Source organism: Lampetra fluviatilis, chromosome 31 (genome assembly GCF_964198595.1).
Source record: "Lampetra fluviatilis chromosome 31, kcLamFluv1.1, whole genome shotgun sequence".
Classification (NCBI taxonomy): domain Eukaryota; kingdom Metazoa; phylum Chordata; class Hyperoartia; order Petromyzontiformes; family Petromyzontidae; genus Lampetra; species Lampetra fluviatilis.
In genome coordinates, this window is record NC_136305.1 from 1593449 (window position 1) to 1621250 (window position 27802).

Below are 27802 nucleotides of genomic sequence, written 5' to 3' on the forward strand. Positions count from 1 at the left end.
TTTCTTCAGACCCTGTGTAAAACGCACAGATGTCCGACTGAGTCCTACATCTTATAACTGTTTGACACAAAACACAATTTCACTTGTTCATAGTACATACTGAATACGTTAATTTTATTTAAAAGATACCCTGGACAAATGAAATATGTGACGTCTCATTTGTTAGGATGTTCGGCCGTAATAGAGAAAGTAATTGAGTTTCTTCATTATTATTATTTTGCTATCGCCACCCCCGAAAGCCTTGCGATGCAACAATCTATCTCCTACGCACGTGTCGATCTCATTGCTCTGCCTCTGGGCAAGTCCCTTCCTTTGGCTGCTACTACTACATCGTTCGTCTCGACCACCAGTCATCATCGTAATGTTCCCGTTAGCCAAATGCCCTTCTGAACGAAAGTTTTCCAGCAGCATTTGTGTTTTGCAATCCCTGGACCGGTTTCAACTGTTGGAGCCTCATCAGCAGATTCAGGCGTGTTAGACAACATTGCGTGTTAATTATTGACGGCTCCAAAGGTAAGTCTAAACATAGCCCCTAACTTTTATTGCACTCTCACATAACGTAGCCCTAACTCAGGTCTACAAACGGGGCAGTATTAGCCAGATACTATTTTATATTTACTGCATGGAGCCCCCCACATGTCACAAGATGAGAGCGATGGAGACGACACGGAGAGATCCGAAAGCAGAAAAGAGAGATGCAGGCAAGATAGAGCTGAACGGATGACTCAATTGGGATCATCCACATCAAACATCACCCTCCACTCGTGGACTCATTTTATGTTTGCAGACGAGGTCACCTTGTGTCCACAGTGGCAGCTGCAACTGGGAGTGCCCTTTAGAATGTGTTGAAATTAGATAGAAAGCATTCTGAGACGCCCTGGCATATTGGAGGGTGCTGTTTTCTATATAAAAAAACATTTATTGAAAATATGCAGGCAAACTATAGAGGTATGCAATCGTGAGGTGATGGGGATGTAAAATTGACATGGAGTGATAGCGAGCGAGATAACGTGAACATTTAAGTTGTTGGACGTGGCATGAGGTAAGAGGAGAGATGTCTGGAGATGTCAGAAAGATTATGGGAGACATAGTCAAACGTTTATTGATGTCAATGCAGTGATATCATCACGCGCTTAACTGCAACTTGAGAAAATACAGTGTTCTTATGAACTGACATTAAAGCCGACGTGGCAAAGCCAGGGACACAAAGTCCAGGTGGTTATCGACAAGATAAAACAAACTTGTGTTTATTTGGGTTGACGTTTTGCTTTATATGCACACAGAAAAACCACGTGCAGATTTTACCGTCACTGGTGACACATCGCGCTGGACAATGTGCCGCATAATACTGGTAGGAACCTCCTGGTTACACCAGCCCACAGGGGATTATTGTGTCCGTCGTGCAGGGAGGGGCTGGGTGGGGAGGGAGGGAGGGGCGGGGCTGGGTGGGGACGGTGGGGCTGGGTTGGGAGGGGAGGGTGGGGAGGGGCTGGGTGGGGAGGGTGGGGCTGGGTGGGGGGTGGGAGGGGTGAGACTGGGTGGGGTGGGGCTGGTCACCCCGTGGTGCCCTTATAAAACTCAACGTTTAACCTACTCACGCCGGCTTGTGCCCGCCCTCACAGTCGGGCATATTTGCGGAATACACCACGCCGCCGTTGACCCTGGCCATTGACCGAGCAACCCAACGTTCCTACCAGCTGCCTCCGCAGGAATGTGTTAATCAGAGGTGGGAAGGCCACACCATGAGACAGTGCCCACAATTGGCCTTGATACGTTTAAGATGCTTACATAGAGGAGACAACCGGAGCATCTGGAGACAACCCACGCATTCGAGGGGGGAAACACGAACTGCTCAACCAGAGCTATGAGTACTTTGAGACCTGCATTGCCTTTGTATAGTTCGCGTTTTGGTGTTCTCTAGTCTGACAATCCGTGTCCAAGACAGTGCGTGTATCATCAGAGCGCAGCCCTTAGAAGCAGTTGCATTTGGAGGCGTGCCCCCTCTTTTCTCTCCGCCTGATGAAGGCCACTTGTGTTGCGATCGAAACGTCGTGGGTTTTTTGCTTTTATTTTTAACTTAATTACATTTTTATTTTCCATCTACGTGACTTTCACGAAAGAACCAAGAATATTATCAGAGCACGTTTGTTGGCATGTTGTGCCACAAGTACGTGTGGCTAATGCAGTCTTGATGTCTTGCAACAGGAGGGATCTGTTTGGTGTTTGAACATCTCATCACCTCGTGTTTTATTGCCAGAAAGGGTGAAGCCGATTCTTATTTGTCCATCCCTCCATCCCATGTAGAAGGGAAGGGATTTTTAAAATACACGTGTGCTCCATCAACCCTCGGTGCCTCTCCAGTGCCCCATTACAGGCCATGTCCATAGCCTCCACCGCCCGGCTCAATCGTGTGATTACCACGTGGTAATCACAGGCACATATCTGTCAACCCCTTGTCAGTGCCTACCTTAGTACAAACCAAGTCAGACCTTATTGGTCACCCCGTGCCCCTTAAAAATCTCAACGTGCATCCTACAAAGTCCCATCACAAAGGGAGAAACGCAATCAAATAGACATGGATTTTGTTTCGATTTATTGAAACGGCTGTACGTCGTATGGACCTGAAAACTCAATTTCCTTGGACAAGAATACGGAGAAACCGTATGGGTTGACAGGTATGCATGCATGCCATGGTGTTTCAAAATATGCGCAGTTATAAAACATTGCAATACCTATACTGTACACACTTTTTGTTATCAATCACACCCGAATTCATTTCTCACGTTACATTTTCCGCAACGCTGCCAGGAGTGGTTTGGAGTAAGGATAATTATCGGCGTAAGGCACTACCGCTAGAGTCGACTATTGCACCCTATATTCCAATGATCCCATGGGCAGGTTTAGGACAAATTAAGGCGAGATGGATGTGGCTTGGCTAAAATATAACTGCTGGAACGGCGTTCGGGACTGTAACAGCTGCACATCAATATGTACACAGACTCATCAGCATGCTGTTGCCATCTATACAAACGTGAAACCCATGTAACGACACAGTAAGTACAGTGTTGTATATTCAAATAAATTATTCCTGTACGTACAGGAATGGGTCGATCATGCCTGGTGATTGTGGCTTAGTGGAACCTAATCCCATTATTGTGCTATTAAGTGAATAATCACGTCTTAAAATCCGCATGTGGGAGGGAGCGGTGGTGCAGTGGTTAGCACGCTGCACATTGACCATCAGTGGCGAGTGATATCCGAACCGCACTGACCATCGTGGTGAAGTATGGTCAAACCACCATCACGTTTACATTGCACGAGACGGCCTTCAGCCAGCAATGGTTGGTCAAATGTGTGTGAATTGTAACGACTAATTGCCCTACAGTATATTATGTTGCCATATGGACGTATACACAACGCCACCTCAAGCCAGAACGTGACGCAACGCCAAGGAGGAGGCCGACAGCATCCTGGCCGTCGAGAAGCGCGCAGACCACGCCGCGGGGCGAGCCCAACGTCAGTCGTCGTGAACGCAAATTAATCGCGTTCATCGTCGTGAGCGGTGATTACCCTGATTGTGGAAATGTGCTGTGTAAGGCGGCGGGGGCGGGGCGGCGGTGGGGGGGCATGAGAGGGGGGGGGGGGGCATGAGGGGGGGGGCATGAGAGGGGGGGGGCATGAGAGGGGGGGGGCATGAGAGGGGGGGGGCATGAGAGGGGGGGGGCATGAGAGGGGGGAGGGCATGAGGGGGGGGGCATGAGAGGGGGGGCATGAGAGGGGGGGGGGCATGAGACAGGGGGGGGGGCATGAGACAGGGGGGGGGGGCATGAGAGGGGGGGGCATGAGGGGGGGCATGAGGGGGGGCATGAGGGGGGGCATGAGGGGGGGGGCATGAGAGGGGGGGCATGAGAGGGGGGCATGAGGGGGGGCATGAGAGGGGGGGCATGAGAGGGGGGGGCATGAGACAGGGGGGGGCATGAGGGGGAGGCATGAGGGGGGGGGCATGAGAGGGGGGCATGAGAGGGGGGCATGAGGGGGGGGCATGAGAGGGGGGGCATGAGAGGGGGGGGCATGAGAGGGGGGGGCATGAGACAGGGGGGGGCATGAGAGGAGGGGGCATGAGGGGGGGCATGAGGGGGGGGCATGAGAGGGGGGGCATGAGGGGGGGCATGAGAGGGGGGGCATGAGAGGGGGGGGGCATGAGACAGGGGGGGGCATGAGGGGGGGCATGAGGGGGAGGCATGAGGGGGGGGGCATGAGAGGGGGGGGCATGAGAGGGGGGGCATGAGAGGGGGGGCATGAGAGGGGGGGGCATGAGAGGGGGGGGCATGAGACAGAGGGGGGGCATGAGGGGGGGCATGAGGGGGGGGCATGAGACAGGGGGGGGGCATGAGGGGGGGCATGAGGGGGGGGCATGAGACAGGGGGGGGCATGAGGGGGGGCATGAGGGGGGGCATGAGGGGGGGGGCATGAGAGGGGGGGCATGAGAGGGAGGGCATGAGGGGGGGGCATGAGAGGGGGGGCATGAGGGGGGGGCATGAGAGGGGGGGCATGAGAGGGGGGGGCATGAGACAGGGGGGGGGCATGAGAGGAGGGGGCATGAGGGGGGGCATGAGGGGGGGGCATGAGAGGGGGGGCATGAGGGGGGGCATGAGAGGGGGGGGGCATGAGAGGGGGGGCATGAGAGGGGGGGCATGAGAGGGGGGGCATGAGGGGGGGGCATGAGAGGGGGGGGGAGGGGCATGAGAAGGGGGGGGCACGAGGGGGGGGGGCACGAGGGGCGGGCGGGCGGCGGCGGCGATGGGGGGTCTCGAGGGGGTGCTGCGACGGACGACCCACGTGGTGGTGGGGGGTGGTGGGGGTGGTGAGGGGGGTGCCGCCTTCCCACAGCTCCCCCCGCCCCACCTCGCCGAACGGAGTCGGCGCTTCGCTCTCGCGTCGTCGGCGAACCGTGAACGAAATCCGCATCGAATTAATTTGGCGACAATTTTAAAGAGGACAATTTTAAAGAGGACGCGCGCTCCCTCCTCGGACACAGCAAAGGCGTCGCTCTGGCGAGGCCGCCGCCTCCTCCTCCTCCCCTCTGTTTTTGCTCAACGAGACGAGAGGCGGAGTTTTAACGCGCGGCGGAATTGAGCAGCAGCAGCGGCGGCGGCATCATCAGCGGCATGCCGAGCGCTCGTCAGGAGGTATGATGATGGCCCCTTGCTTGACGTTGCAGTGTGTGAGTGTGCGAGGTGAGTGAGTGAGTGTCTTCCTGTGGCTCCGTCTTCAAGTCGACTCGACAGCAGCCCTCGTTGTTTGCGAGGCGGATCGCGGGTTGGGGAAGGCGGCGGTGGTGGTGCTGGGCGGCCTAGCTCCAGTCGCCGTGTCGTCCTGCCACTCGATTCGCTCGACCTAGAGTCCTAGACGCCCTCACATCGCTGCCGAGCTCCACGAATCCCGCGGAGCGCTGTGCCCAGCGGCCAGGGCGGCACGACCAGAGGATTCGTGTGTGGGGAGCGGTGGCGCAGTGGTTAGCGACACTGCGCTACCCACAGCGGGAGTTTTATTCATTGGCGGTCGCGGCGAACACCGCTGGCGAGCGATGTAAGAACTGCTCCAGTTCTGTTCTTGCTTTCAGCAATCCGCACTGACCAGCGTGGTGAAGTATGGTCAAGCCCCCCCCCTATGCCCCCCCCCCCCCACCATGAGCAACAGCATGGGAAGGTTTGGATTCGCAAGGGGATGCTGTTCTATGTTATCTTATTTATGTTACTATTATATACACCACCACAACGCCTGTGCACATACTCTAGACTGGAGTGGTATGAGATGTGTGTTTTGCATTTTGTATGCGTAAAATAATAATAACGTGAATCTCTTGTCAAACCACTCCCGGATGATTGCCTCCCCACGCCGTTCTGGGCATGGGGGTCTCTGACTATACTTCACCACGCTGGCCAATGCGGATTGATGAAGAACACGCCACGTTTGGGTTCGGTTATGACTCGCCACTGATGTTAGGCATCGCCTGGAATCGAACTCTGGTGGCCGGGTCCATAGCGCAGTGCGCTAACCACTGCACCACCGCTCCCAACCTGCACGTGCACGGTGCTCTGTATGGACTCTACATTCCTAGAATTAAATATTTCATTTAAAATCAGGCGAGAGGTCATAGATACTAAAAAAAAAATTGAGACCTGGTAAATTATAACGTAAATTATTCTTAAAGTAAAACAGGGGTATACATGACCGCTATTCAATTGCGGCAATTATAAACCATAGAATACAATTATCGTGATATTACACATTCGCCTCTGCCAAATATCACCCGGAATGCCTCTGGAGCTCTCTCACGCTCTCGAAAGCTAAGCAGGGGTTGAGCCTGCTCAGCCCATTCAGGAATTTCCTGACGACCAAAGCCACTCCGGATGAGTCCGATGGGGTCAGATTCCCCCAACCCGCCACGACCAACCTGAGGAAGCATCTCCCCATCACCCCAAAGACTCATGCATTGTGGGGGAGGCCTTCACCCAGCAGTTGGATTGAGACGGAAGGGTTTTACATATTAAACACTCTGTGTGTGTGTGTGTGTCACTATGTACCCCGCGCGAGCAGTGTGTACACGTGTGCTGCATGCACAGTAGTGAGTGGGGTGTTCGCACACGGCTGAGCTGTGTGGAATGAGAGTGGGTGAGTGTGGTGGGACCGCATTGCAGACACGGCCGCGACGCACGAGGTTTAGACGCACGCGGATTTAATTACAATCAAGACAACTGTCAATCCACTGCTGGATGATGGCCTGCCCCCCCCCATGTCGCTTTGGTCGTGGGATTTGTTTGAACGCATTTCACCACGCGGTTCGATGCGGCTCGGTGCGTTTGGGATTCCCAGGAATTTTGGATGCCCAGAACAATTTCCACCGTGGCCTGGGAGTCGAACTTGGGTTGCACGGTGAATAGGGCAGTGTGGCAAACCACCGTTGACATCGCTTCACGCCACACGAAACTATTTAAATTCCCTTGCATTGTTTCTCATCCCAGGTTCTTATAAGCTATTCAAGAAGCCTATGAATTCCTGTCGATTACAACTGTAATTCGTGATATTGGTTGCTGGTCGTTTCAGACATTTGGGTCTGTGCTCAGCAACAGTGGTTTAAAAAGAACACAGTAAAATACAGTAATATTATGGCACTATTAGAACACACTAGCACACGGAAGGTAAAACAAAGCGTCCAATAACCGCATACATTTAAGTGCACATTTTAGCATGCCTGGTGTACTTGCAGATGGCCGTAAAGGAATGCAGTAATTGCTGTGTGTTCACTGCTGGGAGTATGGGAGATGCAAATGCGTAGTGTTAGGCAGAGCACTTGGGTTAAAAATAATCGGGTGCTCTTGTGCATTACTTCAGGGCTACAGTGACGGCCTGGTTTTAGTTGATTAGGCAAATGTGTTTTTTTATTTGGTGTTGCAAGCCAGCCAGAAACTGGTGTAATGCCCCCTCGCTTGGATTTGTGCCAGTGGATTCTAGCGCCGAAGCTAGGCCTCAGGTTTATTTGTCAAAACAAGCTGAGAACCCGAGATATCCGGATATTGTCACGTTCAAGAGTAGCCAGGGTCAAGAGCAAACTCACTACTACATCTACGTTTGGTTCAGGTTGTGTCCGGGTGAGGTTAGAACTCCCAGAAGTTCGTCATGCAGAGATAAATGTGCCGTGCTAATGTTGGTCGAGTTTTTGCTGTTGCATTTGTAAGGAAAGTGACTGAGCTTGGGCCGAACACGTCACTAGTATTGATGATGACCTGTGGGCGAGTCTAATGACAGAGTGGCAGTCAAAGGAGGCAACATTCCCTCGAGCACCACTCTCGAGCTTGGGGAGTCCATCATCCAGCAGTGCATAGAGATCATGGCTCCGTATGATGAAATATACGCATTCAATAGATATGCGGGTGTTTTTTAAAAACATTTATTTGTCAATAACATTCCAATCGCACTATCGTCAGCCATATAATGATTTGAATACATTTCCATTTGTAACTCGGTGAGCAGCGTCAAAGAACATCCCATGAAGGCGATGTAACAACTTTAATTTGCGTCTTTATCCACTGTAGAGTCACACCTTTTATATAATTATATAACCTGAAAAGAGTGTTTCCTTTAAGACTGAAATGTTTCATTCTGAAAGCTGGAGTAGACCAAATTAAGTAAAAACAAACCGATGGTTTTCTTTTTTTGGGCAGCCATTTGTGTCCAGCTGAGACAATTCATTGGCCACTCTTGAGAACCTGGGTTCATCAGGGGTAGCTTAAGTGAGTTGAACCCAGCATCTCAGCAGTATCGGCCTCAGTGCTCTGGCACAGTATGAAACCCTCTTGAGTCACCCAGCCACGTGTTAATCTGCTTCTTTAGTATGGCAGAGCATTAAACCCTCAGCGTTCCTCCGTTCATGTTGAGGTTGGTGCGTAAGGCAGTGGACGGCCTCAGGAGTGAGCCTAATGAATGTGAAATGCTGCCAGAGAATGATGGAAGCGAGCAGTGGTGTTACCATGCGCTCCACTCTTTGAGATTGGTGACCGCAGTGGCATTTTTTCGTAATTTTTTTGTATTTCCATTTGGCCCATGAGCTGTTCACCTATCTCCTGATTTATGAATATCATATCTCTTCGCTGATTGGGCCCCTTTAACTACAAGTCCTACCACTGTTAATATCAAATAATAAAAACAGCTGATGATGTTCAGCTCTGACTTGGCGGATGGATGACGACCTCCCCCCACATTGTGCAGCTCATGGGGGCTCTGTGGCTGTATTTCACCACTCCGCTCAGTGCGTGTTGGTAAAGGCAGGCAGCGTAGATGTAGGAGTGAAGTACATTCCGAGATATTTTCCCATCCTGCTCACTGCTGCCCACAGAGTAGCCCTGCGAATGCCTACAGCACCCATCCAAGCAGTATACATTCTCAACCCTGCTTAGATTCTGCATACTGTATCACAATTTTGGGTGCATTTTGGGGGAATTTAGTTGGCACTAGGTCTGACTTGCTGGGGGGGATGATGCGGGGTGGGGGTGACCTGCTACCAATGATGGCTTTCAATAAAAAAAAATCGATTAAAAAATGTGGAACAAAAACCCATGGTCGTTACCGACTTTTACTTTATGTTGTACTCTCCACGTAATACAAAACAGTAAAGCACGTGTTGTCCCGACCAGCAGCCAGGCGGGGGGGAGCATGTTGTGTTTCGGCTACGCGGACGTTGTCTCGGGTTCCTGGAGAGACGAGCGAATGTGTCGGTGAAATTGAAGCCGGGGCGTGGTGGCATTGGTGCTGCTGCTGCTGCTGCCGCTGGCTACCATTTGGGGTTTGCACGTTGCCCAACAAACGAGGGCTTTTTGAGGCAACGTTGTCTGGCCAGGGTCAGAGTGGAAGTGACCGTGTTTGTTATTATTATTGTTGTTATTCCAGAATGGTCACGTTTGTAACCAGCAGCGCCTTGCTGTGACCAGCTCAACGCCTGTCATGAAGCGTGGACCATGTGATTGTTTTTGCAGCGGCGCTTTCTGTTTTGTAAACGCGGGCGAAACGATGTGTCTGTTCGCAAGCGGGAACTTGTCCAGCAGAATAAGCTTGAACATTCCGTTTTGATGTGGCTGAAACTTGAAGCTTTAATTTTTTTTTAATCAAATCTGACGTTTAGTTCCACCTGATTTTGTTGGATTTGGTCCAAGTAAAGGTGTGAATTTGTTGTCTAACACTAAAAGCCACGAGACGTTCTCACGTGAAGTTTTATGAGAGTCGTTCATAGTTAACCCCCTCTTCGAGTTGTCGTAAATGTGAAAGTGATATTAATCTTGCCAAGTTTTTCAAAGTGTTGTCCCATCGATGTTGTAACATATTGATGCCTAAAGTTCCATAATTTTTTAGGACGGGTACACAGCCATTTGTGCTTTGAGTGTAAAACCTTTTAAACGATTTGCGAGCACTCAAACACAGTTCTGCATTTCAGGCACATGCCCTCCCTTTAGTTTCAAATTTTGGAAAATTTTCCTTCACCAGAAACCTCATTACACACAGCATGTGTCGCCACTGTTCGATGCCATCTTGGAATTACCCAGACTGCTTTGCGCAGCTGTAATATCACTTGACTCAGGCGTTCAGAAGTTGTCACGACTGCAAGATGCCTGAGCAGTGTGGAAGAGTAGGCCAAGTATCCCCTAGAGGTAGGCTCTAGAGAAACCCCCTCGAGTGGAGGCCCTTTTGCCAATTGTGTCATGAGGACACAATTGCAGGGCTGCACCTTTACCTTATGTGTGTGTGCGTGTATAGGGGGGAGCGGTGGTGGAGTGGTTAGCGCGCTGCGCTACAAACCCGGCAACCCGGGTTCGATTCCCGCTCACGACCAACACCATTGACGATTATCTGAACCGGTCCTGGACCTCCCCTAGGTCGACTCGGCCACAATTGAGTACCTGGTATGATGTGTAAATATCATCACTGGGGAGACAAAGGCGGCCAGGCGTGGTGCTGTCTACCCACCCCCTCGTGTGCTGTGCCGGCCTTCATAGGTGCTCACTAACAGCACTTGCTCCTACAATCTGTTAAGGCTATACGGGGGATCTTTGTCTTTTGTGCGTGTATATAATTATATATACAAAATGTGAACATGGTTATTTAAAGGCATTGTCCCAAAATACAGAGGGCAGCTGGCTCTGCACCCGACTGCCAGCTGACAGGGGGATTGGCGAGCCCATGGGTTTGGAAATTTGCCGTGAGCGGGCGTAACGGGGCAAAGGCCGTTCCTCCATACCGCGTTCACCATTGACGCCTCATTGCCGTCCAATTAGAACGTTATTCCTGCCGTGTTTTATACGCCAGAGCCTTATTGACATTGTGTTGGCCAGATAGAGCCTCTTTGCCTGGTCTATTAATTTGTGCATATCCGTTAAACATTTTAGATTTTTGAAGGGCAATTTTGTATCTTTTGGATCGTTAACATTTTGCAATAATTTATTGTGCTTTCCTGCTTACAAAAGTGACCTCCGTTCCACTTTTCATGGATAAGAATCTCTAATGCAAATGATGCCACTCCCTGCAACGTGATACTTTCAGATCAATTGGGAACAAAAGTGTTATTTTTTCGGAATCTTTGTATCTAGGTCCGATTATTTTCATTTTCCAGATTAATCCGAAAATTAGGAACACATATCCCTAATTCGTGTCGCACGGATGGTTCATCTTCCAGTCGTCCGAGTCCATTAACCCATAACACCTCTCTGTGTCGCAGTGGACATTAAAGACCAGGCGTTATTCATCAGAAAAGAGGCCATTGCGTGCTGCCGTCAAAGGGTTCAAATTTGGCAAATTCGAAAGTTACAAAATTGAGATCATACATAGCAATCATCGCCCCCTTCTTGCAGGCTCATGCCCCAGGTGACTCTTGCAAATGGCACTACCCTGGTCGAGTTTTCACCCGATTTAACTCATCAACTTGAAACGAGATTGTGACTCCCCAATAAAATGAGTAACTGGTGCGGTGTGTGAGAACACCATCTCTGCTGGCTTTAATAGGTGTTCGCTAACAACACTTGTTGCAACACTTGCTTTAGGCTGCACGGGGCACCTTTGTCTTTGTATGCACGTGCATGTAAGAGGATCTGTCACATGCCTGATGAGTTCGGTAAAAAAAACATCTATTTTGCAAACAGTTGGGCACAACACGTGTTTGACATTGTAAAGAGGTCACGTGAATGGTGGTGACTGCACTCATAGCCAAGTTTTCGTGCAAAGTCGAGCCTGTTAAGTTTATGATTTCCATCATCAATGGAATGGAAATTAGAAACCTCATCCTGTTTGATGTAAAAACGTGACCTTCACTGCCGCAGGAAAAAGGAAGAGCCGCTGTTTGAAACCCCGGTCGCGTGGGTGGAAAACAGCCGCCTCCGTCGCTACCGCGCAAACAAAGTCTCCCCACCACCACAAACAACACCAACGCCACCCACCCACCCCATGGCGCTGCCGCAAAACTTCACGGCGACGCTCCTGCACGCTCCGCCGTCGTCGCCGACGCCGCAGTGGCCATTCCCAACTGATCCCAACGCCACCGACGATTACGGCGGCTCCGAGGGGTATCCGGGCGGCGTGCCGCCCAGCGTGGCGGTGGACCGCCTCTTCCCGGCACTGCTCGAGTGCTTCGGCACGGTGCTATGCGGCTACGCCGCCGGGCGCTCGGGCCTGGTGCCGCCGTCTGGCGCGCGGGGCCTCGGCGGGTTCGTGTCGTCGTTCGCGCTTCCCGCGCTTCTCTTCCGCAACATGGTGGTGCTGGACTTTGCGGCGGTGAGCTGGGGCTTCCTGCTGGCCGTGCTGGCCACCAAGGTGGCCGTGTTCGTGCTCGTGTGCGCCGTCACGCTCCTCACGGCCGCGCCAGCCTCGCGCTTCGCCAAGGCCGGACTCTTCCCCATCTTTGCGACGCAGAGCAACGACTTTGCGCTTGGGTACCCCATCGGTGAGCCGGCCAAAGTCCGTCGTTGCTGCCTGTTGGTTGTGGTTGTTTGGTGTCGTAGGTCTACGGCAGAGGTCGTAACCGGGTACCCGATACCCGTACCCTACCCGATACCCGGCTACCCGTACCCGGCCAGGTACGGGTACGGGTAGGCCGTGAGTCACTGGTGAGTAGCCGTTTGTCACTCATTTCGGGTAGGGTACGGGTACGGGTAGGGAACGTCTACCCGTAACCGGCCGGGTACGGGTACCCATTTGCGACCCTGGTGCGGCCGGGTACGGGTAAGGAATCAAAACCCGTTTGCGACCTCTGGTCTACGGAGTGGCCGTTCCCCTCACCGTGACAAATTGATAAAGTGTAGCCCTGCAGTTGCTTGCTCGCGTAACTGCCGGTGGAAGGGCCTCCAATAGATGGCGCTCTCCGGTACCACTGCCACCTAGCGATTTTAAAATTCCCATGAAGCAAAGGTAAAAATGGCATCGCACAAGATCAGGACACCGATCGATAGAAAAACACGTGAAGACAAAACTATAAGTAACAGTTGATTATTATAACTTCAGCAGAATTGTGGATACGACAAAGTCGGTCACCGCGTGTACTGTCCGATTTGTCGTTTTGCCGGCCGCGTGGTGTCGCAGTGCAAGCCCTGTACCAGGCCACCAACCCGGAGTACGTGCAGTACATCTACCTGGTGGCGCCCATCTCGCTGGTGCTGCTCAACCCCGTGGGCTTCGTCTTCTGCGAGCTGCAGCGCATGCGCAATGTGGAGGTGGAGGGGCCCCGGGGAGGAGGAGGAGGAGGTTGGGGGGGGGGAGACGACGATGACGGCGCCGCCGCGGACGCTCTCGGGCTGCTCCCGCGCTCTGTCCTCGCTTCGAACTTGCGCCGGCGCCATCCTGGGCGCCCTCGTCAACCCCGTGGTGCTTTCCTCCCTCGTCGGCCTGGCCGGTGAGCCGCCCTCGAAACGACGTTCTTTTCAAGACGACCGATAACGTCTTGTAAACCGGAACGTACAATAATAATAATGACCGACGATCGCAGGGCACGACTTGTGCAAGGCTTGCTTGAGAAGTACAAACTATCGGTCGGGGTTTGGGTAGAGCGAGGATTCGGAGCAGGTATAGAAGGGGAACATCGGTCCGCTTTTACAACGTATAACGACGCAATTCCCGATCCACAAATACGACGAGCACTTCACGCCGATACGCTCCGCTGCCGCTGACGCGGTTGTCTGGCGTGACCACGTGAATGTGAAATTGTAGTTGTTGCTCTGAATCTGCACGAGCCCTACGGAAGAAGAAGGTGCGCTTGTTCTACGGGTGGCGTTTTGGTGCTGGTGGTGTGGCAGGTAACTTCCTGCTGGCGCGCAAGGTTCCCGAGCTGGTGTCGCGGTTCCTGGACAGCCTGGGCGCCGCTTTCGGGGCATCGGCGCAGTTCTACCTGGGCCTCTCCATGGTGGGGAAGATGCAGAGCCACACGCGCGGCACCGTCGTGTCCATCATCCTGCTCATCACCGCCAAAGTGTACGCCGGGGACCGCGAACACGGGGCGGGACACACCCTGACCCTCGAACCATGACCCCCCAGCTCACGATGTCTGCTGACGGTTGCGTCGGTTGCCGTGCGTCCGGTGTCCTTTTCCCTGTCTAACGTTTACTTGTCTGTTTGGACGTTTGGCTATCCACCAATTTTCTGTATGTCAGTCAGTCTGCCTGCCTGTCTATTTGTCTGGCTTGTGGACTGTGTGTATTTTAGTCTGTCTGAATACCAGTCTGCCGTTCTGTGTGTCCGCGCGTCTTTCCATCTGTCCGACTTCTCAGGTGTTGAAGTTCAATTCAGACCGATTAGCACCGTTCGATTCCCCTTGAAAATCAACTTGTCCCCGGATGCTACCTTACGCACGTACCCGTGCGTACGTGCCTGCAGGCTGGTGTTCCCGCTGCTGTGCCGTGAGATGGTGGAGCTGTTGGAGACCAGGGGAGAGAAGAACCACACGAGCCTGCGCGACTTCGGCTTCCTCTACGGCGTCTTCCCCACGGCGCCCAGCGTCATCATCTACGCAAGCCGCTACGCCATGGAGATCGAGACGGTGCGCGAGGCCCTTGCAGGACTCTCGGCCTCTCTGTGTGTTGTCTGTGGGTGTCAGTTTTTGTTTGTGCGGCCGGTATGTGTCTGTGTGTGTGCACATAGGTGGGGAGCGGTGGCGTAAAGGTTGGAGCATTGCGTTATGAACCCGGAAATCCGAGTTCAGTTCCCGCTCACGGCAATCACCAGTGACAATTATCTCAACCGGTCCTGGGCCTGCGCTAGGTCGACTCGGCCTCAAATGAGTATCTGGTGTGGTTGTAAACATCGCGACTAGGGAGACAAAGGCAGCTCGGTGTGGTGCTGGCCACCCACCCCCTCGTATGCCATGCCAGCCTTCATAGGTGCTCGCTAACAGCACTTGCCACAACATTCTCTTACGGCTATGTCACAGATGTGTGTCTTGTCTGTGTGTTTGTGTGTTCATGTGCGTGTGCCCACATGTTTTGGTCATGGGCGTTGTTTGACCATACTTTACACTGGTCAATCCTCGTTGGGGAGGAGTGGTCCAGGACCAGTTCAGATTTCACTGGCCACTGATGTTAGCCGTGGCCCGGAATCAAGTTGAGGTGGCCAAGTTCATAGCGAAGCGCTACAACACTGCTCCACACATACAGACAGATGCTCACACGTGTACCGTATACAAAGTTTTTGTGGTCAGCATCTGCGATGGGCAGGGGCACTGACAGAACGGCATTTGTGTTATTCAATGAATCACCTCCATGTGTGCTGCAACATCACTGCACTGATCCACACCGGACTTGTGCATTCACAAACGATAACGGGATTGTCTCCCTCCCCTACCTCCATACCTCTCTCTCTGTCTCCCTGCCCGTGTGCGTTGCCGTGTGCGCGTGCGGGGCAGCTGTCGACGGGCATGGTGGTGTGCACGTTCCTGTCGGCGCCGCTCATGTACGTCTCGTCGTGGCTGCTCGCCATGCCCAAGCTCGACGATCGCGTGACGCGAGCCGTCCTGGACAGCGTGAGCTTCGACATCAGCATCGTCGGCCTCATCTTCCTGGTGGGCGTCGATCGCGACGCCGGTCCCCCTCCCGTGAAATCGATCTCGTCCGTTTAAACCACAAACCGCATTGCCCTGTCCTCGCTTCCCGTTTGTTTGGTCCTCTGGTGCAGCGCCGGAGAGATGGGGGCGGTGCAGGTGGGGCCATTTCAGGCAGAACTCAAATCAGAGGGGGGGTTCAGAGGGGGACTCAGAGGGGGGCTCAGAGGGGAGCCTCATCTGGCAGTTTTGCCCCTGGCCTCTAAAAGACTTTTGGTGGCCCAGCTGCAATGGTATTTCACAAATTAAGTGGAAATGCTAACGTAATGTTGTGGTTTTTTTTGTATATAAATTGGTAACTGATCTAAGGCCATGAAATGGGTGCAATTAATAACCTGGTTTGTTGATGATGATGATGTCACATATGTCATTTATAGTTCCCGGAAAACCTTGTTGCTTCTCAAGATGTATTTTTCTGGATGATTCTGCACAAAGATATTTTGGGCACTTGCCCTCTAGAGGAGTGTTTTGCATTTGGTGGGGGGAAACCAAAGCATTCGGAGCAAATCCACTTTGAAAATTATTCGCGCGCGAAGCTCCAAAACAACAGCTTCACCACTCGCTGCACTGCCGTCTTCAGCCACCTCGCAGCTTCAGCGGCTTTGTGAGTTTCACAAATCTTCGTGATCCTCCAACCCTTGTCTCCAAGAGCACTGGTGGTGGATTTCCGGATTCAAACCACGGATCTTGGCTTTGTAGATGCATTGCTCATGGGGTCACTCGACCTCTCATCATCCACACCCCCTCGCTGTTTGATGTCCCCGTGTGGCGCTGCGTCTCTGTTTGATGTCCCAGGTGTGGGTGCTGGGTCTGGCGGTGCTGAGTCGCCGCTATCGTCAGCTCCCGCACTTCTTCTCCATCAATCTGTTCGCCGCCCAGGTGAGACGCTGGAAACCGGCACTTCATTTCTCACCCAATATTTTCTGGGTCGCTCATTGGCTGTAGTAGGTGGCATGTGACCGGTAGTAGCCACGGCCACAATGAGAGGAATCCTGGGTGCATTGTGCCATGTGCGGACGTATTTTCCGGATCGCGGACCCGGACAAACCCGGCTGAAATGTGTCCCCGTTTGCGAACGTTTTTGCCCACGTACGTTACATCTCGATGGTTTAGCCGTTTTGGTTTTCATTGCCTTTCCATCGTGTCGGGTATTTCTTCATTTTCGTTGCATATTTTCGGCGTCCTGTTAATTGTATTCCGGTGTCACTCTATCAATCGCGTCCTCCCCTGTCCCCGTGCGCGTGGTATGCATCTCCACGTGTGCCTGCTGTGCGTGTGGCCGCGCGCGTGTGCATGCCACGTGTGCGTGCTGTGCGTTTGACTGCGTGCGTGTGTGTGTGCGCGCGCTCGCCATGTGTGCCGTACCTATCGTGCAGCTGCTGACGTGTGTGGGTATGGTGTGCTGGCACGTGCTGGGCACGGGCGCCGGGACGCTGGCCCGGGTGCTCGCCTTCATTCTGCTCTACGCCCCCATGTGCAGCTCGTACCTCTGGACCGGTGGGTGCCGCCGTGCCGGCCTTACTAGCTGCTTGCTAACAGGGATGAGCTTTGGGTTTCTGGTTTTTAGACGTGAGTTTTTTGGACTTTAAGACCCAAGTTTGGATTTTTTTCATGTTCATGTACTGAATGTAACAATTTTTTTTTATTGTGCTAATGAATACATATTTTTTTACACAGTTCCATCGATTAAACTGCATTCACTATAACCATTTTAGCCATTAATAATTATTTAAGCGAAAGTGATGTCGTGACGGGAAAAGCGTGGTAGCAATACCACGTGAGTGAAGTTACTTATTGTGATGTTATACAGTCCGAAACAACAACAACAACATTCGGTCGGATCATCCGAAACTTGGCATCTATTGCAGAGCAGTAGCGTATTGGTTAGCACACTGAACAACACACCTGTGACCTCCAGTTTGATTCCCGTTCGGGGCTAAAATTATTGACTAATATTTGAACTATTCCTGGGCTTTCCCTAAGTCGACTCGGCCTTAAATAGGTACCTGCTAAGATGTGTAAACATCCGGACTGGATAATCAGCTTGTTCCTCCTGAATATACACGTGTATTGGGCAGTCATCGGTGATGTACGCCTGATGGATTGCACCTCATCGCTCATCTACCCGGGTGCCATAGAATTGCTAAAGAAAAAAATACAATTGTAGCCGGTTGCTTTTTTGAAATGCCATATGAAAGAAGCAGAAGCACTGGGGAGGCGAGGGCAGCCGATCGTGGTCCCGGCCACACCATCTCCTTGTGTGCCGTTTACGATTATCTCCGCGATTATCATAATTTATGCATATACGTATATATTAGCATAATTTATGCGAATTACGCATTTTTTAAAATGTTATTAATGTTTATTATTTGTATCAAAATTTCATAACCCGACATATACAACACCGGCCACACCATCTCCTTGTGCGTCGTATCGGCCTTAGTTGTAACACTTGTCCCGAAAGATTGTTTTGGCTCTACGGGGGATCTTTGTTTCCGTGTGGCCTACCGCGCGTGTGACACGCGTCGTGCGCTGCTGCTGCTGCTGCTGCTGCTGTTGCTGCTGCTGCTGCGGCTGCTGCTGCTGCTGTTGCTGCTGCTGCTGTTGCTACTGCTGCTGCTGCTGCGGCAGGCATGACGGCGTTCTCGCTGCTGGTGCTGCAGGTGGCCGGGGAGAAGAGGACTCGCTCCTTCAAGGGCATGATGACAGTGGTGGCCTGGGGGTGAGCCACTCTCCCCCTTGAGTCCCCAATTAAACACCCCATCGACACTGACGCTTCAACAAGTTCGGGAAAAACGATACGTATGCATGCCGGAAGCCGAAGGATTAGCAGTCGGGGCGTTCTCCTCGGCTGCCCCCGAGTCTGGAAGTTGCTTCTCCCCCCAGCCGTCTGTGCTGCCGACTCCCTGCCCCTGTTCAAGTCCAGACTAGAGATCTCTTACGTCTGTGACCAACCGCCTCTCTCTACAAAATAACTAAACCCGCTGTTTACGTGCAGCGTCTTGATCTGCGGTCACATTTCGATGGTACAGTACTGAGGTATAGGTGACACCACCGTACACAAATACTGCACTCGGTGTAGGCGGATGATTCGCTCGGGTGGATATGGGACGGTCAGATATGTGACGTACTGTATATAAATTTGCACGTGTTTATATTTTTGGATCTCTCTCCAGCCTGCCGGCATTTGCCGTGGGGATCCTGGTGGCGTTGAGTGGCGACATGCGCAAGTACGAGATCGACCCGGCGTTCTTCTGGGGACGCAGTCAGGTGTGTCGTCACGGCCTCCGCCGTAACCGCACGGGTCGTGCCGAGGCTCGGTTGCAGTAGCGAGGTTAATTTTGAGGTCGGCATAAGTTAATCGGACCCTTTTTAATGAATGAGTGGAGATGCGTTGGCTTCTGTGTGTGTGTGTGTGTGGTGCATGTCGCATGTGTGGGTGTGGTGCATGTCGTGTTTGTGTTACACGTGAGCTCTGCGTAGAATGCCGTATGTATGTTAGTATTTGCAGTGGCTCCCCCCGCTCTGTAAGCAACATTAATTCAGGGTCCTCTCGTTAATGTATGTATGTATGTCGAACTTCTTTCGCACCGTACGTAGCCAACCGCGATAATCGGAGGTGCGGGGGAAGGACAACAAACTAAACCCAAAAAGCAGTTTAAAAATAACGAGTTTTCAATTGAGAGATTGTTAACCTGCAACTCTGTCGATAACGTGGCGCTGTCTGACTGATTTTACTTCATTGTCTTAGTGGGTTCCTCCCATAATGCCCCGCAAGCCCTAATTGTTGTACTTGCACGGCGGTGGTTGTGGGGGGGTGGGGGAGCAGGTGGTGATGACAGTGGTGATCTTGGCTGTGAGCATTCTGCTCGGAGCCACCTCGCTCGCCGTTCTCGGGCGGCGTGGCCGCGTCCAGCGTCCGTACGAGGCCCTGAGCAAGGAGGGGCCGGAGAGCACGCGGGTGCCGGATGACACCCCCTCTCCGCCTGCTGAGCCGCCCCCCAACGGCACCTTGGAGACGCACGGTAGGCACGCATATATATACACGCACACATATATATATATATACACGCACACAAAGACGAAGATCCCCCTCCCCAGACTGCGATATAAAGCCCCGGTAACCTCAGTTGATTCCCGGCCACGCCTAGTATCAGTGTTGGGGCGATTCTTATGACCGACAACGTGGAGAGAAAAGTGGCGGAACTGAATGTTGCGTGGACCTGTCCTCTGCCCCCCGCTGCCCTCTGCCGTCTGCCCCCTTCAGCGCCGTGCGAGGGCGAGTGCCCGTGCTCGGGGTCGGAATACTGTGCGAGCACGCGGTCCCTCCCGGCCGTGGCGGCCGCCAGCGACCCCGCCGACCCGGCCGCCGGTAAACGTCTCCGGAATGCGGGGACCACGGTGCCACGCGGCACCGTTCTTTACTACTCATTCGCACGCACGCAAGCTCACTCGTATATGCCGACGCAAAAACAACAAATCACTGCCTGCCACTATGTGGTGCTCATGCCAGGCGAGGTGCACTTCGAGGTCGCGTTATGGGTTTACGTGACCGAGATGACACTCGCACGCCCCCGCATACACACTTGCATACATACGAACGCGGGCAGTTGCACGCGTGCACAACTGTGTTGTCAAGCGATTTCGTGGCCAACATTGGCAGCAGGGAGGTGGACACACGGGCATGCATCGTACCAGATGCACCGCCTCTCCTTGCAACGCGACACATGCGCTGCTCATGACAGGCACTCGCTAACCCTCCCTCGCCCCTTGTTTCTCGCGGGACCGCCCCGTGCAGTGGCGCGCTGCCTGGGCCCGTGCGGGCCGGGCGACTGTGCGCTGGCCGACGAGGAGCGGGCCAGGGTCCTGGAGCGCGAAGACCCCCAGGCTGGACGCCACGTCCTCCTCTGCCTCCTCCTCCTCATCACCATGTTCCTGGTGGGGATGGATACCTCCTCTCGTGCCCTGCGTGGTGTTTAAATCTCAGCTGTGGGTATCGTTCAGAGAGCCAAGCAATAGTCGTGGTGGTAATACCATATACGCCTTTGATCCTGTGCCTTGGAGGCAAGGGTTGGTGGATCACACTCAAATCCGCTCGGCTAGAAAATGTCAGGACGCTGGATGGTCAAAAGTTTTTTGGAGGCTTCATGGAAAATTCCAGATGAGGCCCCCTCTAAAGCTCCCTGGGATCTGAGATCCAGGACAAACTGCCCCACCTCTTCTGCATCTATGCAACCGTGGCGCAGAGCAAGTTCATTCTGTGAACCCATCTGTGCGGACCTTTTGAGTCTAATTCCCCCCCATCCCCCCCCCACTACATCGGAGTATTCCGATGTAGCAGGACTCTTGCAAAATTAGCTTTGAAACTAGTTGAGGCTATCTTGGATAAATGATGGACATGGGATTATCACATTCGAGTTTGCCTTCAGTACTAGATGTACACACTCTGACGTGTTTTGCAGTTGTCTCCCTACAATAAACGCATCGGTTAGCGAACTTGTCGTACGTGACTCATGCTCTACCCGTACCTATCTTGAGCCCTCCCCCACCCCCCTTTGGCAGCCTTCTTCTCGGTTGAGTTCCAACTGCTGGCCACCGGTACTGACGCCGCCACCGCCTGCTGCCTCTCTCCCCCCCCCCCCCCCGTCCCGGTCTCGCGTGCGTAGAGCATGTGCACGGGACTGTGGTGGCTTCTAAGCTCGACGATCGGCGGCCCCTACCTCGAGTTCAAATTCACCTGCGCCGTCTGCAACTTTGGCCAGGTGAGGCGCCGCGAGTCCACCCGTTTAATGTCCTCGTCGTCGTCGTCCTCGCCAACGTTTCATATGTCGGGTGGGGAATGCTCTTCCTTCAGGAGGGTCCAACAAGACTTTGTCGCCCAACTTTGTCGGCAAACCACAAGCAGACGCTCACCCCCAGTGATTCGGAAATGATGCGAAACGTACAACGAGGCCTCGCCTTTACCCACACTCAAATTGTTGTACTCAAATTCTTGTTGTTGTCGTCTGTCCTCTGTAGTGTTGTGTTCACCTCTGTGCCCTCGTATTTGTTGTCTCTCTGTGGCATTCTCAACCCTATTTCTGCCAAATAATGTGGTCCGCAATGTACAGTGTTTTAAGATGCAGTTTTCATTTAATGACGCTGCATAAAATAAAATTATGATTATTATTAATAGAGAACATGATGATGTCACTGGTTGCGGCAAATTACTTTGAAATACGCCCAAGTTTTGGGGAGGAATGTGGTCGGGGAAAAAAGACGAATAGATTCATTAGCATCGACTCTCACGCTCGCGATGCACCGATCCAATCGACAGGAGTAAGAATGCATGTTTTTTCCCATCCGTATATATTGTATGTAATCGGGTTTGTGCCATCGCTGCAGCCGCTAGAGGTGCTATCGATCAGCACAACTTTTACAAGTAATCGGCAATTTTTTTTACTTGAATTGGCGGCTTTGAATCGTGACAATTCATGGAATTGCCAGAGTGAGGGTGATAGTGCCTAGGAGTGCAAGTTGTGAATTGCCAATTCGTTTTGTTTTTGTTTTGGATTCTACTCAGGGTTTCTTGTCGTTTGTTCTCTTCGGACTGGACAAACACCTCATCATCATCCCCTTCAAAAGGAGGTGCGGTTCCCATCACAGCATTCCCTCGTGCGTTGTACATGACCTGCAGAAGGCACTCTAACAACGGTGAAACAAAGATCATGTTCTTAAACCGTTCGCCCTTGCACAAGAAGCAACAATTATTCATGAGTGCTAATGGGTTTCTTAATCTCCTGCTTAAGCAAAGAATACAACAAGCAGATCATCTACGTGCAGAATTATTATTTTAATTTTACTTTTTTATTTTAGCTTTTTTCTCTCCGTTCTAATTGTGCCATTGATGCCATCTTACGGGACAAATACATCATCCATTTGGAACTCTTTGCGAAGAAGCTGGTGCCCGTCCAGCGTAGGCGTTGTCACAGAACTGTTGTCATCGTCGTTGTCGTCGTTGTTGTGCGATGCCGACGGGGCAGGCTGCAGAGGCTGTGGGGCAGCGCGGCGCTGAGCCCGTCCCCTCGCGGCCCCACTTCGGGGTCCCTGCGGGGACCCGACAAAGAGGTGGCCATGACGTGCCGGCAATTCCTGCACTTCCACCGCGAGCGCTGCTGCGGTGACATCGTGCACGAGCGCAGGTACGCACGTGCCGTTCGGCAACAAGTCCGACGTTTCGCTCCGCACTCTTGGGAGCTTCTTAAAAAATTTGTAGTTGAGTAGCTTCGAGTATCCCTCGATTTATACCCAAACACATCGCGAGGGCCAAATGGTAATCCGCTGGACTGCTGCAGTACAAATTTGAATCCGTGCGGCGTTTCAATATCGCCGCATCTCAAGACAAAGTACGCGAGGGAGAGGTGTCATGTGACAATTAAAGCATGTGGCATGTGGCAATGAAAATCACGTGGCATTGGGAGAGCAGAGGAAGTATTTATATATTCCCATAAATTTTTCAAACATGAGAGAGAATGTTATGGTGTTGGAGTAGAGAAAAGTGAGACATATGCAGAGGAGAGGAACGGCTGAAGCCCAATACGGGAACAGGGCGAGCGCGAGCTGGCACCGTGGACGGCCGAGAGGGGGCAGCAGGGAACTTGCTCTTTAACGAGCTCTTGACGACGGATGATTAACGTCCTTGATGGCGAGCAGTGATTTCTTCAGGTCTGTCTGCGGGAACTTACCTGTCTCTTTCTCTTTGTCTGCCTTTGTTTTTTTTTTTCTTCTCTTGGCGGTGGTGGTTTCTCTTTTCTTGTGCTGTTCCTTTACTTGTGTTTCTCTTCATTGCATTTTCCTTACTGGCCGCGCCGCTCCAGTTTGTGCACCAACGCTGCGGCGGTCGGAATTCGCGAATGCTCTTTGTGACTTTAACGTTTGGAAGGGGAGCGAAAGTAAAAAAACACATTTAGCGTTTTGAGAGGTAGAAACAAATTATGTTATCAGTTTCATTTCTCAAATCTTGACAACCACGCGGGAGAAGTGGCGTTAGGAGGGGGGTGGGGGGGTGAGGGGGGGTGGCTTTTGAATGTCGCCCTGTGGGGTTATTGAGATTTGGTTTGGGGCGCCGCCGACACAAAACCAGCCTTGCCTTGGCGCGCTCTCTCGCTTGAGCTGCTGCTGCTGCCCTGAGCGTGGCGGCGTAAACGGATACGAACATTCCTCAAAACGAAGCCATCAAGCGACAGACTCAATGACATTATACGGAACGTTTGCACAAAGCAGGCAGGTGTACCGCCTTAGTTGCGTTCGAAACTTCGGTCTACGTTAACGATGCTTTGGTTGGCAATTTTTCGTCTAATATTTCGGTGATATAAATATTAATATACACGTATAACATAACCAGGCGGTGAAGTGTTAACAGTAATGTCACTTATCAAAACTTGAAATAATTCTACGCGTGCCGTTAGCCGTTCCGCTTGAAAAGCGATTCGCATTTTAATCGAGTGAATGTTTTTTGGCAAAACGCGCTCGCAGAGTTGGCGGAGAGAGGCGCGTCGAGTGGCCCCACATGGACCGCTCGCTCCGTCTTTTTATTGAGCTAGGTGGATGGCTTCCGCCGACCAGAACCAGCGTCCGAGCATCTTGATGTATTCGACTCGGAAGCGCGTCGTTTTATTCGGAGACGGGCGACCGCCAAATCGAGAATTGAGGGAACCGTTTTGTTCAGGAAGCCGTCCCGTAAGGAATTAGGTGACTTCTTGAATAGCATTAGGAAGACGGTAGGGTAGGGCATCATCTCCGAGCGGTTTGAGGTCAGTCGGCCTTGCAGCCACGTCGTACAACTTTACCAAGTGCGGTCTGCTGAGTTAGGCTTCTTCTCTCGCATTTCTTCTCTCCAGCTTTCGCCACGCACGACTGCGGGAAGCTTCGGCAGCTGAAGCTTCAGCAGCCGAAGCTTCCCGCAGAGAGAAGAAAAGCGAGAGAGGAAATGCTCATCACGCTGCCGAACCTAGATAGGCCATTTAACAGAAATAAAGCGACACTGCTGCCTCGCAGCAGTAGTGCGCGGCAAAAGCTTGCGAGCGGAAATGTTCAACACGAGGTTTAACCCAGAAGACTGCACTAGGATTACGAGTGGCTGCAAAAGCCTCCGTGCTAGACTGGTGCAACTTTGTTCTTTGCCAGAGTTGATGTGGACATTCCATGCCCGACACTGCCAAATGTCATCCTCGGATTGTTTTAGAAACGTGACGATTCTTAACACACAAGATGTTGGCTTTCAGTTTTACAGCATTTGAAAAGCGGTAGATGTTCATAAGTAGGAATTTTACTCTTTTTAAAAACACAAGTAGTTCTTCCGTTACTGTGCAAGCTTTTGGACATTCATACTCGAGGTTTGTAATGAGTCATGCAGCAAAGTTCACAACCGTAAAATTAATTCCTGAAGTTATTGAGGCTGGCGTGTGTACCTTTTTGTAAAGAGACTGCTGGCTGCGAGCCTCTGTACGCAGTGCGTGTCGTGGGGGTTACTTGACCATACTTCACCACGCTAGCCAGTGGTGGCGGGTTAATGAAGGCGCAGATGGTGCGTGGATGTGGGATCACATAAGCTAGAGTACAAAGCAGTGTGTGGATCGTTGTTATCTAGTAAAGATACCGGTAGCGCCAATGATGATACATTCATAGCAGCAACAACGATGACGATGATGGGAAGTAGCGATGATGATGATGATGCTAAAGAGAGAGCGCCGCCATAAAACGGGTTGAACCGGAGCTCTGGGCCGACCGGCGGTGGGGGGCCGCGGCTTGGCCGACACCACAGGTGTGGCCGGCGCCGTGTGCGTGTCTGCCTGGGCTCGGAGCTCGTCGGCTGGCTGGTGGCGGCGGGCCTGAGCGAGGATCGCGACGGAGCGACGCGCTACGCCGAGCGCCTGCTGTGCGGCGGCGTCATCGCGCGCCTCGCCGAGGCCGGCGGACGACGAGGAGACGGCGGCAGCGGTGGCGGTGGAGGAGCCAAGGACGACTTCAGCGCCGCGGCGGCGCTCGATTTCCTCGACGCTCCCCTTTACTACCGCGTGGCGCCGCCACCGGTTGAAGACTGGTGATGGGACGATCGTCGCCGGTGAACAGTGGTTGGCAGTGCTCGTCGCCTGGGAACGACGTTCAGCTGCCAATGGGAAGCGACTGGACTGGTGACTGAAGATCATTGCTTGTGTACAATGCTCGCCCGTCATTGTTGAATGATGCACGCTACTTGGGGAACAATGCTCGTCCATTGCTGGCGACCGACGCCTGTCGTTGTTGAACCACGCTCGCGGTTGGTGAACGTCGCTCATTGTCCTGCTGAACAAGGCTGGTTACCGATGATCGACTTCACGCTGGTGAACAACTCGTGGCTCGTGAGCGACGCCGTTGATCGGGGGGAGCAACGCGCATCATAGATCAATGATTCGTATCTCTCACCGACGAGCGATGCAGGGAAACCCATCGTACTCCAGTAAAACAAGCGAGGATTATGAACAGAGCAGGCAAGCCCGACGTGCGATGCCATTACCAAATGCACGAGCGCAACAATTCCTTGGCATCTTTTGCACACCCCGCGTGCACTCAACTTGTACAAATTAATGCACGCATTAATTTATATGTTGCATTCTTGGCTGTGCAAGTGCAGTGTTCGTTATGAATCTCGTCACATTGTCATCGCCGATGTCCCGCGTTGCTTTCCGCAGCATGTGCAAGGGCGGCTCGATTTTCTTCCGCGAAACTCCCAGTATTTAAACGCTCCTATTAAAACGATACCCTTTTTGTGTTTTAAGAACTAGAAAAACACCCAACAACTTCTCGTCGCAGTAAAAGTAAAGTCGTGAAAATGAACGTAGAGTATGTTTACCACCTGAACACTCGAATGCAAATTTGTGTTCCATTATACTACCAGTACCACAGTTCCGTGTGTGCGCGCGAGATAATTTGTACGCTCATGACAGTATTTATGCAGCAATTACAGTATTTTTTTAATTGTCCACGGAATGCAAATGCTGATACCCCTGCCACCTTTCTGATTAGCTGCACTGGGGTGGGGTCGGGAGTTTTACTTTGTCTAGGTACTGGAAAACTTGGGCTGGAATGCACTTTTATTGCACCCAGAGTGGATTGCGGATTCTAGGAGGAGTATTTATATATTCTTTCTCAGGACTTTAAAACGGTGGCGTCAGGCGGAGCAGTGGGAATGGATAATCGGGACTGCGATTGCGTAAGACGAGTGAGAACAAGCCTGGGCCAGTTCCATACAAGAAGCGAGCCTTCACAATGCAAACAATACATAGGTACCAAGTTTCATAGGCAACGGTGGATTGCTTGGGGTGTACTAATGCACCGATGAAATTTATTTAAAATCAATCCATATTCTCGTAACACGTACATCAAGTTGTATGAGAGCAAAGTAAATTTAACGGATGTGTTTCATATTTACGAGTACATCCTATGACCCCAAGTAGCCATTCAAGTCTCCGTCAATGTGCCACGTTTAAATAATTGACTCGCGATCCCAAATCAGAACGGGAATCTCAAAACAGGGCCTGCCTGGCACGTCCGAAACTTTGCAGACCCAGCTTGTGCCGGATGAAAAATGTAACAATTGGCGCCATTTAAAAATAAAAGTCAAAAACATTAATTCCTAATGACTGCTTGGATTCAGCAGTTTTGTAAAGGTCACTGGTTAACGCAAAGGTAATAGTTGGAACGGCTTGTGATGAAATAGAATACATGTGCTTACTGTACAATATGTAAATGGTGAGGCAAAGCTAAAATGAACGCGTTTTTGCATGGAAATAAAATACTTGGGTTTCCAATTGTGATTGCGAGGCATTGCTAATTAATCAAAGTGGAATTGTTCATTGATGGGCTTCAGCGGCGCGCGTTTGTGAAATTTGCTTCTCTTGGGGAGCTGTAGGATTTTAACAGCCACAGATTTTCATCTCCAGTCCTGAAGGCTCGACATCATCCCATGTTCACCAATCTTTCTTTTCGGCGAAATACCACGCACATACCGATTTTAGTACAGGAACGTTTGTGTGTGTGTGTGCTGCAAAATGATGTAGAACGTTGCACCATGATAGGTGGCATCTATTGCAACCGCTGGAGAGAATTAAAATTACTGAAACGTTTCTTTAAAAACACAAAGGGAAAGCCACCAATTAG

At 52.0% G+C, this 27802-nt stretch overlaps 1 protein-coding gene across 1 annotated transcript; it reads left to right on the forward strand.

The window, feature by feature from the left end:
* The first annotated feature begins 4880 nt into the window (after positions 1 to 4880).
* Positions 4881 to 27453, forward strand: GPR155 (G protein-coupled receptor 155). Its single transcript, XM_078870825.1, is given in 18 exon segments — positions 4881 to 5189; positions 11865 to 12484; positions 13120 to 13256; positions 13258 to 13429; positions 13830 to 14004; positions 14407 to 14569; positions 15431 to 15586; positions 16421 to 16504; positions 17002 to 17122; positions 18257 to 18347; positions 18802 to 18895; positions 19455 to 19650; positions 19893 to 19997; positions 20424 to 20563; positions 21292 to 21387; positions 22188 to 22252; positions 22648 to 22806; positions 25428 to 27453. Coding segments are annotated over 17 exon segments (2733 nt in total). The 5' UTR covers positions 4881 to 5189; positions 11865 to 11988; the 3' UTR covers positions 25711 to 27453.
* Positions 27454 to 27802: the final 349 nt, after the last annotated feature.